This window comes from Pelobates fuscus, chromosome 1 (assembly GCF_036172605.1).
Source record: "Pelobates fuscus isolate aPelFus1 chromosome 1, aPelFus1.pri, whole genome shotgun sequence".
Classification (NCBI taxonomy): Eukaryota; Metazoa; Chordata; class Amphibia; order Anura; family Pelobatidae; genus Pelobates; species Pelobates fuscus.
In genome coordinates, this window is record NC_086317.1 from 288,145,599 (window position 1) to 288,162,213 (window position 16,615).

The 16,615-nt window shown below is 44.2% G+C and overlaps 1 protein-coding gene across 2 annotated transcripts in view; it reads right to left on the reverse strand.

Moving 5' to 3' along the window:
* ALCAM (activated leukocyte cell adhesion molecule) overlaps nt 1–12,556 on the reverse strand; it is a 72,776-nt gene extending 60,220 nt beyond the window's left edge. For both annotated transcript variants that reach the window (XM_063444610.1, XM_063444609.1), the window contains exon 1: nt 12,051–12,556. In XM_063444610.1, the coding sequence (XP_063300680.1) occupies nt 12,051–12,114 (64 nt within the window). In that variant the 5' untranslated portion in view covers nt 12,115–12,556. The remainder of the gene's footprint in view (nt 1–12,050) is intronic.
* Nucleotides 12,557–16,615: the final 4,059 nt, after the last annotated feature.

Here is a 16,615-nt window from a genome sequence, read left to right on the forward strand (position 1 = left end):
TACAGACGTTTCACCACAAGGTACAAACCATTCATAAGCCTCAAAAATAGAAAGGCCAGACTTTGCAAAAAGACATCTAAAAAAGCAAGCACAGTTCTGGAACAGCATCCTGAGAACAGATGAAATTAAGATGAACCTGTACCAGAATGATGGGAAGAAAAAAAAGTATGAAGAAGGCTTGAAACAGCTCACGATCCGAAGCATACCACATCATTTAAAACACGGTGGAGGCAGTGTGATGGCATGGCCATGCATGGCTTCCAATGGCACTGAGTCACTCGTGCTATTGAAGATGTGACAGAAGCAGCCGGATGAATTCTGAAGTGTAGAGGATATATTGTCTGCTCAGATTCAGCAAAGTTAATTCGATGGCGATTCATTTTACAGATTGACAATGACCCAAAACATACCGCGAAAGCAATCCGGGAGTTTTTAAGGCAAAGAAGTGGAATATTCTGCAAAGGCTCGGCCAATTACCTGATAGAGCATGCATATCAATTGCTAAAGACTAAACTTAAGGCAGAAAGACCCTTGAACAAACAACAACAACGGAAGACAGCTGCAGTAAAGGCCTGGCAAAGCATCACAAAGGAGGAAACCCAGCATTTGGTGCAGTCCATGCATTCCAAACTTAAATCAGTCATTGTCTGCACAGGATTTAACAAAGTATTAAAAATAATCATATTACGTATTGTGTTAATTTGGCCAATCACATTTGAGCCCCCTGAAATAAGGGTACTGTGTATGAAAATGGTTGCAATTCCTAAACATTTCATACAATATTTTTGTTTAACCCCTTGAATTAAAGCTGAAAGTCTGCATTTCAATTACATACCGATTATATACATCAGTCCCTTAACACATTCCCACAATCATGTTGGCAGCACAGACATGCAGATCAGAACTTTGGAAGCATATTCCCTAAAAGGAATTGCACAAGTATTCACATTGATAACATTACTAGATATTTAAAATAAAATAATACAATATACTTGGACCAAACATGAACAATTTATGAGTAGACGTTCATCTATACACATACGAACATGAGCACAGCAAAAATAAACCCCCTTGTTGCATGTCTTCACTCAAGTGTAAAAAAAAAAAAAAAAAAATCAGTAGCTTACAAAGGCCTTTCAAACTTCCTTTACCTGTGAAGGGAAACAATAACATTACCAGACATGTTCTGGGTTTAAAACACTGAAGGAATGACTTGTATTGTCATATCAGGAAATACCATTCTGCCAGAAGCACAATTTGCATTACCTTTTCTATAAACAATCATGTATTAAACAAAACTGCATGGATTTTACAGGACGTGTAGATAGGTTACAAAAAGTAAAAATATGAGCTAACGGAGTTCAGGAGCAGACGCCATTTCAACCAGCTCCTCGATCATCGCCCAGGAAATCGCCAATACTCGGCGTCACGCCATAAATCCAGAGCCGTAATAGCGATCCTTGCATTGGGGTCCGCATACCGGACCTGTGGATGCCTTTTTTATGCCCGTCGGGCACGAAAATCCGTCGCAAAGTGCCTCGGGCCTACCAAGCGGGACTCCCGCGGCAGCCACGTATTACCTCCTGGGACGGAGACTACTGGGACACAGACCCACAAGCAGCCGACATACCTTGGGGCATACCCAAACACTCGATGGGCCGCAAATCACAAAAACCGGCTCCGGCCACGGCTACCTCAAACCACGATATCAGCCAGATGCTGGCCTCGACGCCCCGCACGCGAGAGCCTTCATCCCCCCGGCGGGAAACTACAACTGACCCAGTGGTGGATAAGGTACCAGGGAATGGAGCACAGGCTACGCCTGAAACGGAACCACCTGTGACAAGACGGGACATCTATGATCTCCTGGCACACTTCCAGGACAGGTTCTTTGCAGAACTCAACCTGGTTAAAGCAGAGATGCAAGCTATAACTGAACACCTCCGAGTATCTGAGGAGGACTCTGCGGACATAAAGCAACACATGGCCACCCAAGGGGAATCTATAAAGCAGCTACAAACCTCCCACTCCCAAATAGCAGCCAGAATGGATGCATTGGAAGATAAAAGCAGACAAAACAACATCAAGATAAGAGGAGTAGAGGACACTGTACCAGCAGAAGAACTACCTCACCTCATCAGGCGACTCACCTCAGCCATCCTCTCAACCAAGCACGCTAAACAGTTCGCCTATGACTGACAATACTGCATCGCAACACCCTTGCAAACGCCAAACTCCCAGCCAAGGGAAAACCCCATTCCAGTTCGAGACTCACTCACTCACATTTTATCAAGATCTAAGTAAAGCCACACTCCTGTGGCGGAAAACAATGCGCCCTATCACGCAGCCCCTGCAAATCGCTAGCCTCCCTTATAGATGAACGAACTTAAGAGCACTGCTGTGCACCAAAGAGGGAAAAACCTTCAAAGCTACCAACCCTTCCGAGGGCCCGCAATTCTTACAAGCCCTAGGCCTGCCTGTGCCCGATCCGGCGACTCTACCCCAAAGAGTATCGGACGTGGACAACATACCTCCTTTCATTCCCGGAGGGGAATGGGACACTGTCACTTGAATATGACCTGGACTGTATAAGGTTTCTAGTTAAATGATACTACAACTGTTCAAAATTTTCCACCATATGCCATTACATATATTAACGCATTTGGAATTACCCCCATAAGCAATCTTGTTTAATGTTCTTGTTTAATGTTTTTGTGTAACACACGCTGACCGCTTCCACATTGCTATGTTCACATGCTCCTGACGCTACTATACAAACGACCTCAGAGGCCCAACCACTTGTTCAGCCACTACACACACTCACTCACTCCTACGAGACTGTCTGATACCGACACCTGCTTATCCTCCCCCATATACCACCCCGCGAATCGGGGGAACTAAGGCCCACACAACACACCTGGGCAAGAACCCCACAAGCTAGACTAGCAAACAGACCACCACAACCCCAGAAGAAATGCGACTAAGGATCCACACTAACATCCTCTAGTCCGATCCTCTATTCCCATTAAATTTAGCTACCTGTGTCAGAGAATAACACATTTACCTTACGACGGGATAGCTCATCCTATAAGGGCTGGATTATAAACATATTGGGCACTACACCTTATGTTCCCTACATGCCTACGTTTACAACACACAGATGTAACTTTGTAAAACTGTGATTTACCTACAAACTTCTGGACCACTACCTTCACTAAATATAAAATGTGCTGTCTCATCTGCCATGTTACAAATTGCTACTGCTTTATTGTTCTTGTACCCGCTGTTGTGGGGCTACAAAAATCTGTTACTCTATGCACAAGTAAAATAAAGAATAAAAAAAAAAAAAAAAGTAAAAATATTTTATGTACATTTCTACCAGTTTATGCTGCAAGTTCACGTTGCTATTCATACTGAAAATTGAGTAAACACAGCACTCCCATGGTTGAAAAGTATACATCATTATTTATTTAAAATGTCACTTATTACTGGCTTACATTACATGACTTAATAAGGGCACTCCAGATGTACTCCAGACACCAAACCATTTAAAGGAACGCTCAGAGTCCCATGATAACTTAAGGTTATTTAGGTATGTAGTCTGTACTATTTTTCTCAATAGGCACCCCCTGATAGGGTGCCAAGCTATCCCTATCAAGTACTGCACAATCTATATTAAAAGACATTCTTTTGCACAATACACTTTTAATTTTACACTAATGAGCAATATATTCATGGTATACAATATTGAGAATGTTTGACTATTACTTCCTGATCATTATAGGAGACGGAGCAAGCATTTCAATGGCAAAGCAAGATCCATATTACACTTACTAAGTTTCTAGGCAAAAGACAATGTGCGAGGGAAGCATTAAACACTATATTTGTTACACAATGCCTCCCAACTTTCCTGATTCTGGCAAGACAGTCCTGATTTTTGGGTCCTGTCTTGCCATCCCGACCTAGTTCCCTGGTGTCCTGCTCCTCAACAAGCATAGCACTAGAGTATCATAAGATGCACTTGCACTATGTTCAATGCACTTGCATCCCGCAGAGAAAACTGAAACAGTGCTCACTGTATGATCTGCCATTAGTGGCCTGGCCTTGCATGATGGGCAGGCATATACACCAGGCTGACCTGCCTGTAAAAGGAGCGGAAGTGCCTTTTGGTGTGGAGTCAGTGACGCAGTGGCATCACTGGATCACCCCCTCTATGGACGGAGTTTGGAGGTATGACTACACTCTTCCACTCCTCTCTCACAAAGAAGGATAAAAGGGACACTATAGTCACCAGAACAACTACAGTTTATTGAATTTGTTCTGGTGAGTAGAATCATTACCTTCAGGCTTTTTGCTGTAAACACTGTCTTTGCAGAGAAAATGCAGTGTTTACATGACAGCCTAGTGATAACTTCACTGGCCACTCCTCAGATGGCTGTTGGAGATCCTTCCTGGGTCATGGCTGCCTAAAATGCATCCAAACATTCAGTATCTCCTCCCGCTGCATGCAGACACTGAACTATCCTCAGAGATTCATTGATTCAATTCATCTCTATGAGGAGATGCTGATTGGCCAGGGCTGTGTTTGAATCCTGCTGGCTCTGCCCCTGATCTGCCTCTTTGTCAGTTTCAGCCAATCGTATGGGGAAGCATTGTGATTGGATCAGGCCACCACTTCTGATAATGTCAGTAGACTGCTTGTTTTTTCTGAGGCAAACTGCATGCAGATCTACAGCTTCAAACTTGAATACAGTAAGATTTTGCTATATTTCTGGAGGCATGAGGGGTCCAGGGGGGCTAGATGGTGGTGTTAACATTATAGGGTCAGGAATACATGTTTGTGTTCCTGACCCTATAGTGATCCTTTAATATCTCACTAGTCCATAGGCAAGTTTACAGTTTACCCCCTTCATTTTGCATTAAAGGAACACTATAGTCACCTAAATTACTTTAGCTAAATAAAGCAGTTTTAGTGTATAGATCATTCCCCTGCAATTTCAATGCTCAATTCACTGTCATTTAGGAGTTTAATCACTTTGTTTCTGTTTATGCAGCCCTAGCCACACCTCCCCTGGCTATGATTGACAGAGCCTGCATAAAAAAACTGGTTTCACTTTCAAACAGATGTAATCTACCTTAAATAATTGTATTTCAATCTCTAAATTTAACTTTAATCACATACAGGAGGCTCTTGCAGGGACTAACAAGCTATTAACATAGCAGGGGATAAGAAAATCTTAATTAAACAGAACTTGCAATAAAGAAAGCCTAAATAGGGCTCTCTTTACAGGAAGTGTTTATGGAAGGCTGTGCAAGTCACATGCAGGGAGGTGTGACTAGGGTTCATAAACAAAGGGATTTAACTCCTAAATGTCATAGGATTGAGCAGTGAGGCTGCAGGGGCATGTTCTATACACCAAAACTGCTTCATTAAGCTAATGTTGTTTAGGTGACTATAGTGTCCCTTTAAGGGATAGTAAATGGGGCCAAGCAAATTCCTGGTTCCGGGTCAATGTCTAATTTCTGGGCCGTAGGTGGCTGCCTAGAGTTATATTCTGGTTAATCCTGCTCGACTCTCCAAGAAGTTTTTACATCACACGGGTGTTAAATATAATCATTAATGCGATATTTGATATTCTCTAATCAAAGCAGCATGGGATAGGCATAGCATGTAGCTACAGCACAGTCATTTATTCATTAAATTGTTATTTGGTTGACTTTACCACAACCGAGTAGCTAGCAAAAAATTGTAATACTATATTTTTGCAACTTATATAATTATTAATACATACTTTGCTGGTCAAGACCTGGCAAATTAAGTGAATTAGTTAGGTCCCTCAGCACTGCTGGAGAAAATGCATGCATGTCGAATTATGGAACAGTGGAGACACTGCAAAGTGTACATGCAGAAGATGTAAGTAACTGAACTGCTCAGCATTATTCACCCACTATATGCTGAAAATACTGGTAATGGGTGAGTAAAGGAGGAATGGTCAATTCTATGAAAGTGTGATAATTCCTCTTTAAAAATGGGTATGATGACAATCTACTAAAGTGCTTAGAATGGACACTAAGGTCACCACAACAACTACAACTTAATATAGTGATTCTGGTGTCTATAGCCTGTCCCTGCAAGTTTTTCAACTTAAAACTCAGGGTCAGAAAGTCAGGGTTTATATTGCAGCCTAGTTGCACCTCTAGAGGCAGCCAGAAGGCCAGTAGAGGTGCTTCCTGTGTCAGTGCTGCAGTGGCATTCAGCATCTCCATTCTCTGCATTGAGAGGCTGAACATTCCCCAAAGAGATGCACAGATTCCTATGAGAAAGGATTGGCGGAGCTCATCAAGATTGATCATCTCAGCCATGGAGGTCACAACATGGGAAAAAAGCAGAGTAGAAACACCTTTGTACTCCACAGAGAAGGGGACCGGGTAGAGATTTAATTTAAAGCAACAAATAATAAAATAAAATAAAAAACACACCAATATATGATCTAAATCAACACCATCCTGATAATGGTTAACATCAAACCCCGCCCAGTTGACCTTTCCTTTACAATAATCCACGACAAATGCCTCCATTAGACTCATCCATCACTTACTCTCGGCTACATGTTTGCTACTCAGATTTCCTAAAGTGGACAAATGCTTCACCTGCGTTTGCCATCTCCTGAGGCATATTCGTTTTCTTGTGGATATATAGTAATGGACCATTTATTAACAAAAACATTGCACTTGTCCCTTTGACTTGAAAACCCACATTATAGACTTCAAAAAGCGTGTGCATGAAATAACTGGGATACATAATGTATAACAGGATATCAATGTTGTTGACATGCTGTTATACATACACTTACATCGTGTTGATGAAATCGCAGGTACTTGATAAAAATACAGGAGCAGTATTAATAATGGTAAGTTACATAAGAAATTCTATCGAAGAGTACTTGTAAACAGATATACGACAAATGAGCTGCATTAGTCTGTGAGCCGTTTCTGATTGTACGTTTCTAAACAACAGAATTATACATAATAGAATGTATCAGCAAAATCAGTAAGATTCTGTTGCTAGAAAATATATATATATATACACACCATTTAAAGTAGTACTGGTGATATATCATACAGCATTTTAAAAATGATCCATAGCCTGTGCTGACATATATAGATTATATATGAACCATCTCCATCTTAATTTGGGCATGTAACACGAGAGAATTAACACAACTATTTCCGGCTTTCTGCTAGGAGTTTTTCCCCCCATTAATAGTCATTAACAGAGATCTCAACATTGTAATACATTTCAAAAGGTGGCTAAAAAAACTGCAAGATCTAACTACTACAGCTTACTTACTTGAAAATAATGTCAAACCATTAGAGTTGAAGTTTTAAAAGGATTTAAGGAAATGCTTCAGATGGCAGTGCCACTTTAAATCATCGTTTTAGTTAGGGACACAAATGTACTGAACTTCATTAAGTTATTAAAAACACGATGGCTATTTTTTTTCTCTCTACAAATATTTTATAAAGTAGCATGATGTCGGTCAAACATTTTATGAGTAAAATTAAAACATAATAATGGCTTGTCAAAATATTGAAAGTGCAAACAAATTATTTTTCCAGTGCACTGTACTCCGATTAATGCCAAGAGTAATTTCTAATCATTCTCTCACATTCAACAGCTTACCAAATTAATGTTCCTGTCCATCTACTGATGTTTTAGTTACATCTGTCACATTACTGCACAGTGTTGAATTTTAATCCTTCCACTTCTACTAAATTGTATTGGCATTTTTGTCACAGTTAATTACCAAGGCATTGTAAAGGAATATATTTCCCTACTGCCAGAGCTTGGCTATTTCACACACTTATTGCTCCCCTACGAAGGATACTGAAAGTAAACTGAACTGCTTATGCTTCAGTGATTTTCAATAAAGCTAGATACAACCTTCAAATATAAATAGCCCTGAGAAATGTTCAAGTCTGACTAGCGCATTCAAGAAAAATAAAAGTAGACCAAGATGGCCCATGAAAGAAAAAGTAAGATGCTCATTTTTATTTATTTTTTTTTGGAACATGCATATCTCAGGTTTGGGTCTTATTGACTTTACAGTCATTCGAGTCAGTATCACAGATATTACACATGGACTATTTTGCTACAAGACTAACACTCCCTGGAGAAAAAAAATCAAATCGTAACAAATAAATACAAAACTTAATTCAAATATATAAACAGGTACACATCGCTGCCTCACTATAAACATTATTTTACAGGAGAATTCAACGTGGATTTCAAATTTAAAGGAATCCTTTAGTGCCAGGAAAACAAACCCGTTTTCTTGGCACGATAGGGTTAATAGGTCCCCCCCCTACCTCAGGGCCCCCCTCCCTGGGTCAGGCTCCGCCCACGCCCTCTCCCCCACCCACGGCAGCCAGCGGGGGAGACCTAATGTGTATGCGCGGCAATGACTAGCGCGCATTAAACCTCCCTCATAGAAAAGCATTATTCAATGCTTTCCTATGGGGAAAATCTGACGCTGAAAGTCCATGAGGACGCCCAGCGTCAGATAACGTCCGTTTGGATTCCGGAAGCCCTCTAGTGGCACTGAGGGCAGACTTGGAGCTGCAATGTACACATTGCAGTTCTCTGGAACTGCAATGTTTTACATTGCAGCACTAAGTGCAAAAGGGTCACAGCACCCAGACTACTTCAATTAGCTGAAGTGGTCTTGGTACCTACAGTGTCCCTTTAAGGCCAAAGTAGCCAAACTGAAAGCATTGCTGAGCAGGACAAGTGTTTAGTTCAGCTACTTTGACCTTAAACTTTAAATTCACTTTGAACCCCCTGTAATTCGCACTTTAGTGAACAAACCTATAAACATCAGAATGCACAGTTCTCTACGCACCACAACCTTAGAAAAAAAACACTAAAGTGTAAATGATCGATTTTAAATATTCACGGTGTAATTAATGTTCTATGTTTTCAAAGGCAAGAGACTTCACCTAGAACAATAAAGGTTGCTACAAACATGTCAGGAATTCTTTTTGGGACCTCATGCAGAACAACATCAGATCACTTGTTTTCTTCATAGACTTGAAAAACTGCATTTTAGACTGTACCCATTAGGTGTTCAAAGTCGAAGTCTAAGCACTACAGTAATTTAACCCAACAAGGCATGAAAGGTGTGGTAAGAAGTCAAATTTAGCAGCTTGCGTTGTCTTCCAATAGTAAATATGCATGTCATGCAGAAAATCTCCACAGGTCGGCACTGTTACTACAGGGAAAATATTCCAACTTTCCCAGCTCTAGAATGTTTAATGGAATTAAGCAGTTTTCAACAACGGATCTCGATCAAATGGATGTGTTTCCAAACCGAAACATGGATCTTAAATAAGAAATGCTCATTAAACAAACACCAACCATTCTTTCTTCCTTCAAAGTAAATAATTAAGATACAATATTTATGCAATTACTGCAAAATGAGCCATGCTGTTTCTTTGGGGGCAGACTAAATTCCTTGCTAAAATAACTTCACACTATGCTGGTTCAACAGATTAGAGCTTCCAAATTGCTTTACAATACTGAAGAGATGGATGCTGCTGTTAAATTCTGAAATAAAAATTGTTTTATGGCCCACTAGCGTAGACAGTTGGAGATGTGAGAGCACTGGAAGATCAGGCAGCAAATATAAAGCCACAAATCTCAGGATTGCTGTGCTTTTCAAAGAAGGAGGGGGGGTATAGAATTTTTCAGTCAGCCTGTTATCTCAGGACGCAGCCACTCCCTTTTAAGGAATACACAGGCTTCTATGCTCTTTAGTTACTAAAATAAAATTTGACAAGACACAAATAGATGAGATCTTGAATAAGTCTTGCAATATGTACATAATTGCTGGAATTATACTGCAATGGTAGTGGAATTACACTTTAAAAGTAAAATACAAATAAAAAAAATAAATATATATATTTGGTATTTAAGTCAGATTTAGAAAACTTCCTTGGGTAACACGCAAGCATAGGGCATTGAAAATGTAATTTACAACATAGCTTCAGGTACTATTGACTAAACCAGAAAAACTACTCTGGGAGACAGTTTGTGTTTCCACTGCCCTTTTGTTTGAACAATCTCGTGTCAGAAGAGAAAAAAATGGTAAATACCTCGGGTGGTGCTTAGAGCATTTTTTTAGTCACAGGTCAGTTAGTCTGTGGGGGAGGGAGTCTATAAACATACACACCAGCAGAATTCTCAAAGAAGTTCAAACTGTATCAAAGACTTAACAGCCTTTCTAGCATTCGGTCTCTGTGGACTCCCAGCACAGGTTTTGTCCAGTTTCCCTTAAACCAGATGCAAGTCAATCGTGAAAAGTGCCAATATTGGTTTTGACAATATAACTAAGGTTTCTGGTGTCTCACAACCAGCACAAAAGCATAACTGTAACAATTTTCACATAGGTGGTGCTGACAGCAAACCAATTTAGTCCTTCTCTCACAGTACTCAGTCTACTTAGTTCCAGCAGATCTATCAGAGCCAATCAGTACTAATAGAAAGGATTTCACAGGCTCACAGAGTAACACAAGCAGCAATCACTTGCAATGGGGGATAATGGGATGAGGTTCGTCTTGCAGCTGTATCTCAGAAAGAAAATGCCCAGTGTTGTTCTAGTGACAGAGGATGTGGATAAGGAATTAAAGAGTTAGATCTCTGCATGAGGGATGACCCGCAGGTTTTTGTCACTTAGTGTGCATAGATATAAACTCAAGATAGCAACCCAGAGCCCTCATACCAACATTAGGAACGAGGAAGGTGATCCACAAGTGCTATACTCCTATATACAATGGCCATTACTAACTATTTAAACAGAGCAGGTTTATCTGTGCACAGATAATACCAGTATGCACTGACAATGGATTCCCCTGTAGGGTGAATGGGGGTGGAATGGATTAAATTCGGGTAACAGTGGTAGAACAAAGGCTAGGCATATTGACTCTAAGGCATGCTGAGACGCCTTCTCATGTAGATTGAGTAAAACCATACCTGCTGCCTAAAATCTGTAGGAGAGTACTTTGAGGCTTGAGCACTAATTCAACAGCCACCACTGAGCACTTGCAATAGCCACCCCTTCCAACAGATTGTGTGCCCTGTGCAATACCACTTACTACACTGGGGTAGGAGGGCGAATGTACAAGGGAGATAGAACCATCTGTCCAGTGCAGCCTGATGAAGATGAGGCCACAGACTAAATCACATAACCCAAAAGCACCAGCCTCAGAAAGAAGCAGGGCTCCAAAATAGACAACCCAGGGTGCTGTGAACTCTAAGTAACCCAATGGACAATCAACAATTTCAAACACATGATGTGTATAGTAGTGGCAAAAAAACAAAAATCAATGCCTACAATTTGGAAAATACATATCATTATTTTCTGGAAAAATGCTACAAGACCTTATTTAATATCAGGCAAATACTGTTATGGTGATAAAGGGTAACATGGGTAAATGATATAGTATAGCTGGTTAATTCACCAACTAAAGAGCGTGCTCATACTCAAGGGTAAACTGCAAATCACATCAAACGCTAATTTCATTATGAATTGCATACATGTGGCATTTTAATTCTGCACAAATCACAGTTTAGTACATAACCCACTTAAACCTTGTATAATCCTGAAATCATAATACTTCATTCCATCGAGCTAGATAATATCTATAATATAGTAGCTACAACTCTCTCTCTCTCTCTCTCCATTTCGAACATGCCAGCATGCCCTGCCTGTAGTATACACCTGCTGTGCAGCAATCAGATCCCTGCACTAGGTGCACATACAACCTGCTTACATGATACTCCCCCAGGACATGTAAAACATGTAATCCAAGCTAGATCTTCAACCATTGAGGAACTGCAACTCCTACAATGCTGAGCCACACTTCATTCTGTTATTCTAATACATGTTAATCATACACAAATAATCTAGAAAACCTAGTAAGCCAGCAGTAGCCCCTGTCCAGCACACACAGGCAGTGAGAAGCTGTAACATGTCCAGGATGATCCATACCTGTCCTCAGGGTGGCCGCACACAGCAAGCATACTGTCAGCAGGGTCCCTGCACCGGCTGCCATAGTCCTACTGGAGGAGATGCTCGGACTGCCTGACTGTGAGTATGGGAGGGAAAGGGGGCACTTGTGGCTCCTGCCCCGGAATCAGCCGCCTCCCTGGCCGGGCTCTCAGCTGGCACACTGCCCTCCCGCGGGCTGATCTAGGTAATAACCTGGGGACGCAGGTACTGGGACGTCCAGCCAATGTCAGAGCCCACAAAGCAGCCCGGGAGGAGATTCCCAGCTCGGGCTCAGAAACTTGTAGCCGGGGGAGAAGTTGTCAGAGGAGCGCTCTCAATGGCGAGCAAGTAGTGAGCGGTCCGGGCAAGGTGTATGAGGCAGTCCTGGCAGCAGGTGCTGTGACGGCGGGAGGTCCACACAGCAAGGCTCCGTCCCTCAGCCGCAAACTTGGTTCCCTGTAACGATGTGTTACCACATCTCTCCGAAAGCAAACGCAGGCTGTGAAAGGCAGTGAGAGGAGGGGGAGGGAGGCTGAGGGAAGGGGAGGGAGTGTGGCTGCTGAAAGTCCTGAAAGGTCAATACATTATTCCAGCTTATCTCCCCCTGCACAAAACAGCATTAACACTTAGTACTACAAAAAGCAGGTAGGCCCTCTAATGAACCTTACATCAATAACCTTACATCAGTAAAAAACATAAGTGCATTTTTTCCTAAGCACGTACAAGTATCAGTCTATCAGTCTGTTCTCCTCTACTATTCTTCTATCACCACCTGCAAATAAAACTTGACAGACAGACAGACAGATAGACAGATTTACAGATAGATAATTATACAATTTAACTACTTCCTTACCTGCATTTGGAGGAAGGAGAGTATTGGCATCAGCTACATTCAACTTTAACGCTAACAGTGAGTTTCCACCAAAATCTGGAGATTGGAACATCTTGCTGTAATCAGTGCCTTCACTCAGTGATTCTGCATACGGAGAAATCCACCCCACTGAGTAGATTTGAATCCTATTCTAAATAACCACTCTTAAACAAAGAGGGTAAATTTAAAATAAGCGCAGATAATATACTGAGTTATCATAAACACACAAATGCAAATGAACATAAACAGTGCCAAATAATAGCTAACCTATGATAAACTTTGCTGCTCTCAGTCCTGTGAAGTTTCTGAAGCACCACAGACAGTCTGTATATGCTCCTCAAAGAGCCAGAGCTGTATCTTCCAGGAGGCTAACAAGGCATTTGCCTTGGGTGGCACTTTAAGGGGGGAGACAAAAGATGCCGCTCTAGGGGGCGTGGCCTAGACTCCGAGCAAGATGGAAGTCTAAAACCCGAGCTCCTCGCCACCAAGCTCCTAAAAGCTAATTCCTAGACGAAACTCACACATTATGGGGCGCAATAGGAAGATGGATAATCCCCAGACCCCCAGGGGTACACCCGCGGGCCCACAGTCGGGACCGATGGATGGATTCCTGCACTCCACGCCGGGGCCTACTCACGAGGCCCAACTCACCGCCATGGCGCCATCATCGCCAGCCTCCACCTCCTCAGACCGGGAACAACTGACACTAGCCGACATCAGGGCAGAAATCAGAGGGCTGGCAGCTGTAATGGCCACAAAAGCCGACCTGCACGCCTTAGAAGTGTCCATCACGGCGTCGGTTAACGCGGCGATTACAGCAATCCGAATGGAGGTGGAAACTCAAGGAGGCCGCATCCACGCACTGGAAGAGCAGGCCCGTTCAGCACAACACCAGGCAGCTGCAGCAGATACAGCGATAGCCCGCCAAGGCACAATGCTGCTTAACCTCAGACGGCAGGTGGAGGACCTGGACAACCGGAGCCGCCGCTCCAATATCAGAGTCCGGGGAATGCCTGAATCAGACGATGAGAGAATGTAGAGGAGAAGCTGGTGGGCCTCTTCCGTCTGATCCTCGGAGGAGAAGCACCCGCGGAAATCAGATTCGATAGGGCACACCGGGCCCTGAGACCGAGGTTGCAGGAAGGGGACCCGAGGGACGTCATCTGCTGTGTCCAGGATTACTCGTTAAAGGAAAAGATCATGCGAGCTGCTAGAACACGGGCGGCCTGGAGATACCAAGGTGGGTCTCACTATACCAGGACCTTTCCCCAACGACATTAGAAGCAAGAAGAGCTTTGAGGCCCGTCACCACGGCACTAAGGAATAGGAACATACCGTAAAAATGGGGTTTTCCGTTTAGCCTCCAGGCCCGACACCACAACGAATGGGTCACAGCGCGGAGCCCCGAAGACGTCCCGCACTTCTTGCAACGCCTGGGTCTCCAGCCTGTCGCTGTCCAGAACTGGATCCTCGGACCGGTTTCCCGCACTGCACCACCCCCGATGCCGCCCAGAGGCCAACGCAGAGGCCTGGGGGAGAACAACAACGACCGCACGCCGGCACCTGCTCACCCCACTGAACCGGAGGAGTGATAACCTGCGGGGAGCCGGGGATCTCCTATCAACCCGCGGGAGATCGATTCCGGGCCGCATGGGGGTGGTGCCTGTCCGGACATGGAGAACCCTGCCTAACCGTGAGTTTTACGCGCCCTATGCGCCCATCCTTGTAGCCCTGACAACACATACCTGCCACACTAACTACAGATATTGGGGTGGGGAGTGGGATGGGGTTTCCTGGACTGGGACTGCTGGGGGCTATGCAGCTGATCCGCACATTCCCCTCAGATAACTGGGGACGACCCCTGCGACCATACCGATGACACTACCTGGTTGCTGGGCCCCCCCCCCCCCCTCTCAGCGGGACTACTCCGGTCGAACCGGGTGGGGGCCTGGGCGATACTCTCGGTGCCTACGGTGGGACCGGTCCCCCCTCGCCCCTCATCTCCCGGCAACACCAAGCAAATACCTGCAACCTGCAAGGTACAACCTCCCGTATGGGGTTGGGGGGGGGCCGGTGGGAGCCGAGGTCGCACTTGGAGACACAGTCTGGACGTGGGGAAGCGGGGGGGGGGGTGGGGGGTGGGGGTGGGATGAACGCCCTGCTCATCTACAAACAGGCATACCAGATATAGTTAACACCGGGTTGACAGCTCCGAAATTAGCCTGGGGATGATGTCTGGTCTCCTAGTATAAGGTGCACATGCGCAGCGGGCAACACACCTGTCCCCGGCCAGGGGGGCACGCGATGGAGGGCACATGTTAAAATGATACCTTAGGCCATGACACACGCCCTACCAACACATAATGACTTAACACGACACCAGAGGACACAGGCTGCCCCAGCTCACAGATACCATGCAGCAACTAGAGCCTGACACACTAGGCGAACGCGCCTGGCTGGAGAATGAGCCACTTAACCCTTACACACCCGAACATAACAGCGACATATTGAGGGGCATACGCTCCACCTCTAACACACACTCTTACGAGTGATGCTTTTACAATCCATCGTGCCCCCCTGGAACCCGCCCTTTTATATGCCCTGATGCGAACAACACGTTACACCCACAGCCGTTCATGTGACACCACTTATTGTACCCGGGGCAGCCTCAGCGCTGGTCTCCTAGCGCGCCCCGATGAACGGGTGCTCAGTGCCTTGGGACTAGTTCACATGTTTAGGGTCTACCTGTGCAAACTGGTTTACATAGTAGTATAGACAGTAGAGGGTGTCTGCTTCATGCAGTATTGACGTGAAATATGTACTGTGTATTTTGAAATATGTACTGTATATTTAAATGTACTGTATATTTTGCTGGTATAACAGAACATGCCTCTGCGAAGGCATCACTGCCCTTAATATGCCAACTTGACCTATGTTTGCTCTGTTTGCTGAAACCACCTGGCGCTGGTACACAGGACACACGCTGTACATTGCACATGCACCACATAAGGCGACAGCGCAGAGGGCACACCAGAGGACATGACTGACCCAATACCGGAAGCTTATCACACTAGTCTCGACTGTGCCAACCAACCAGCTGCACCCGAGTTATGACAGGCCCCCCGGACCACTCTCCCATGCCTGGGCCCTTCCCCCTCCCCCCTCCGGCCCTCACGGGCGAAAGACAGGCAGCCAACACTGACCACACCCTGACAGATATGGGCGATACAGATGTAACGGACCGTTTCAGCATAAAAGGGGAAAAATCCGTTTAGGTGATAATCCCTTTTAGATACACCAGCAGCTACCATAAGCACCAACTTCCCGAACTCCCAAACTGCACGAATTCACCAACTCTCCTCCCTCCAACATATCTGTTAACACAATTAACAGGGACATAGTTTTACCCAAGTTTTGGATGTACCCTAAATACTTGGGGTACATCCACAAATCCAATATCTCCAGATAGCCCTAGTCTGGAGGAACAACATATGTTAAAATCAGCCCATTCGGATAAAGGGTTTGGGAGTTATGTGACTTTAAAATATTGACCGACCGCATGGGTAAAGTATCCGAAAACAGTTCCATGCATTTTGGCCCTGCGGTCGGTCCCAAACAGGTGAATGAAACATACGAATTACTGGTGTTATAGATACTAAGGGGAGTTCGTATGAATCCCCTAGTTCGTACGTTT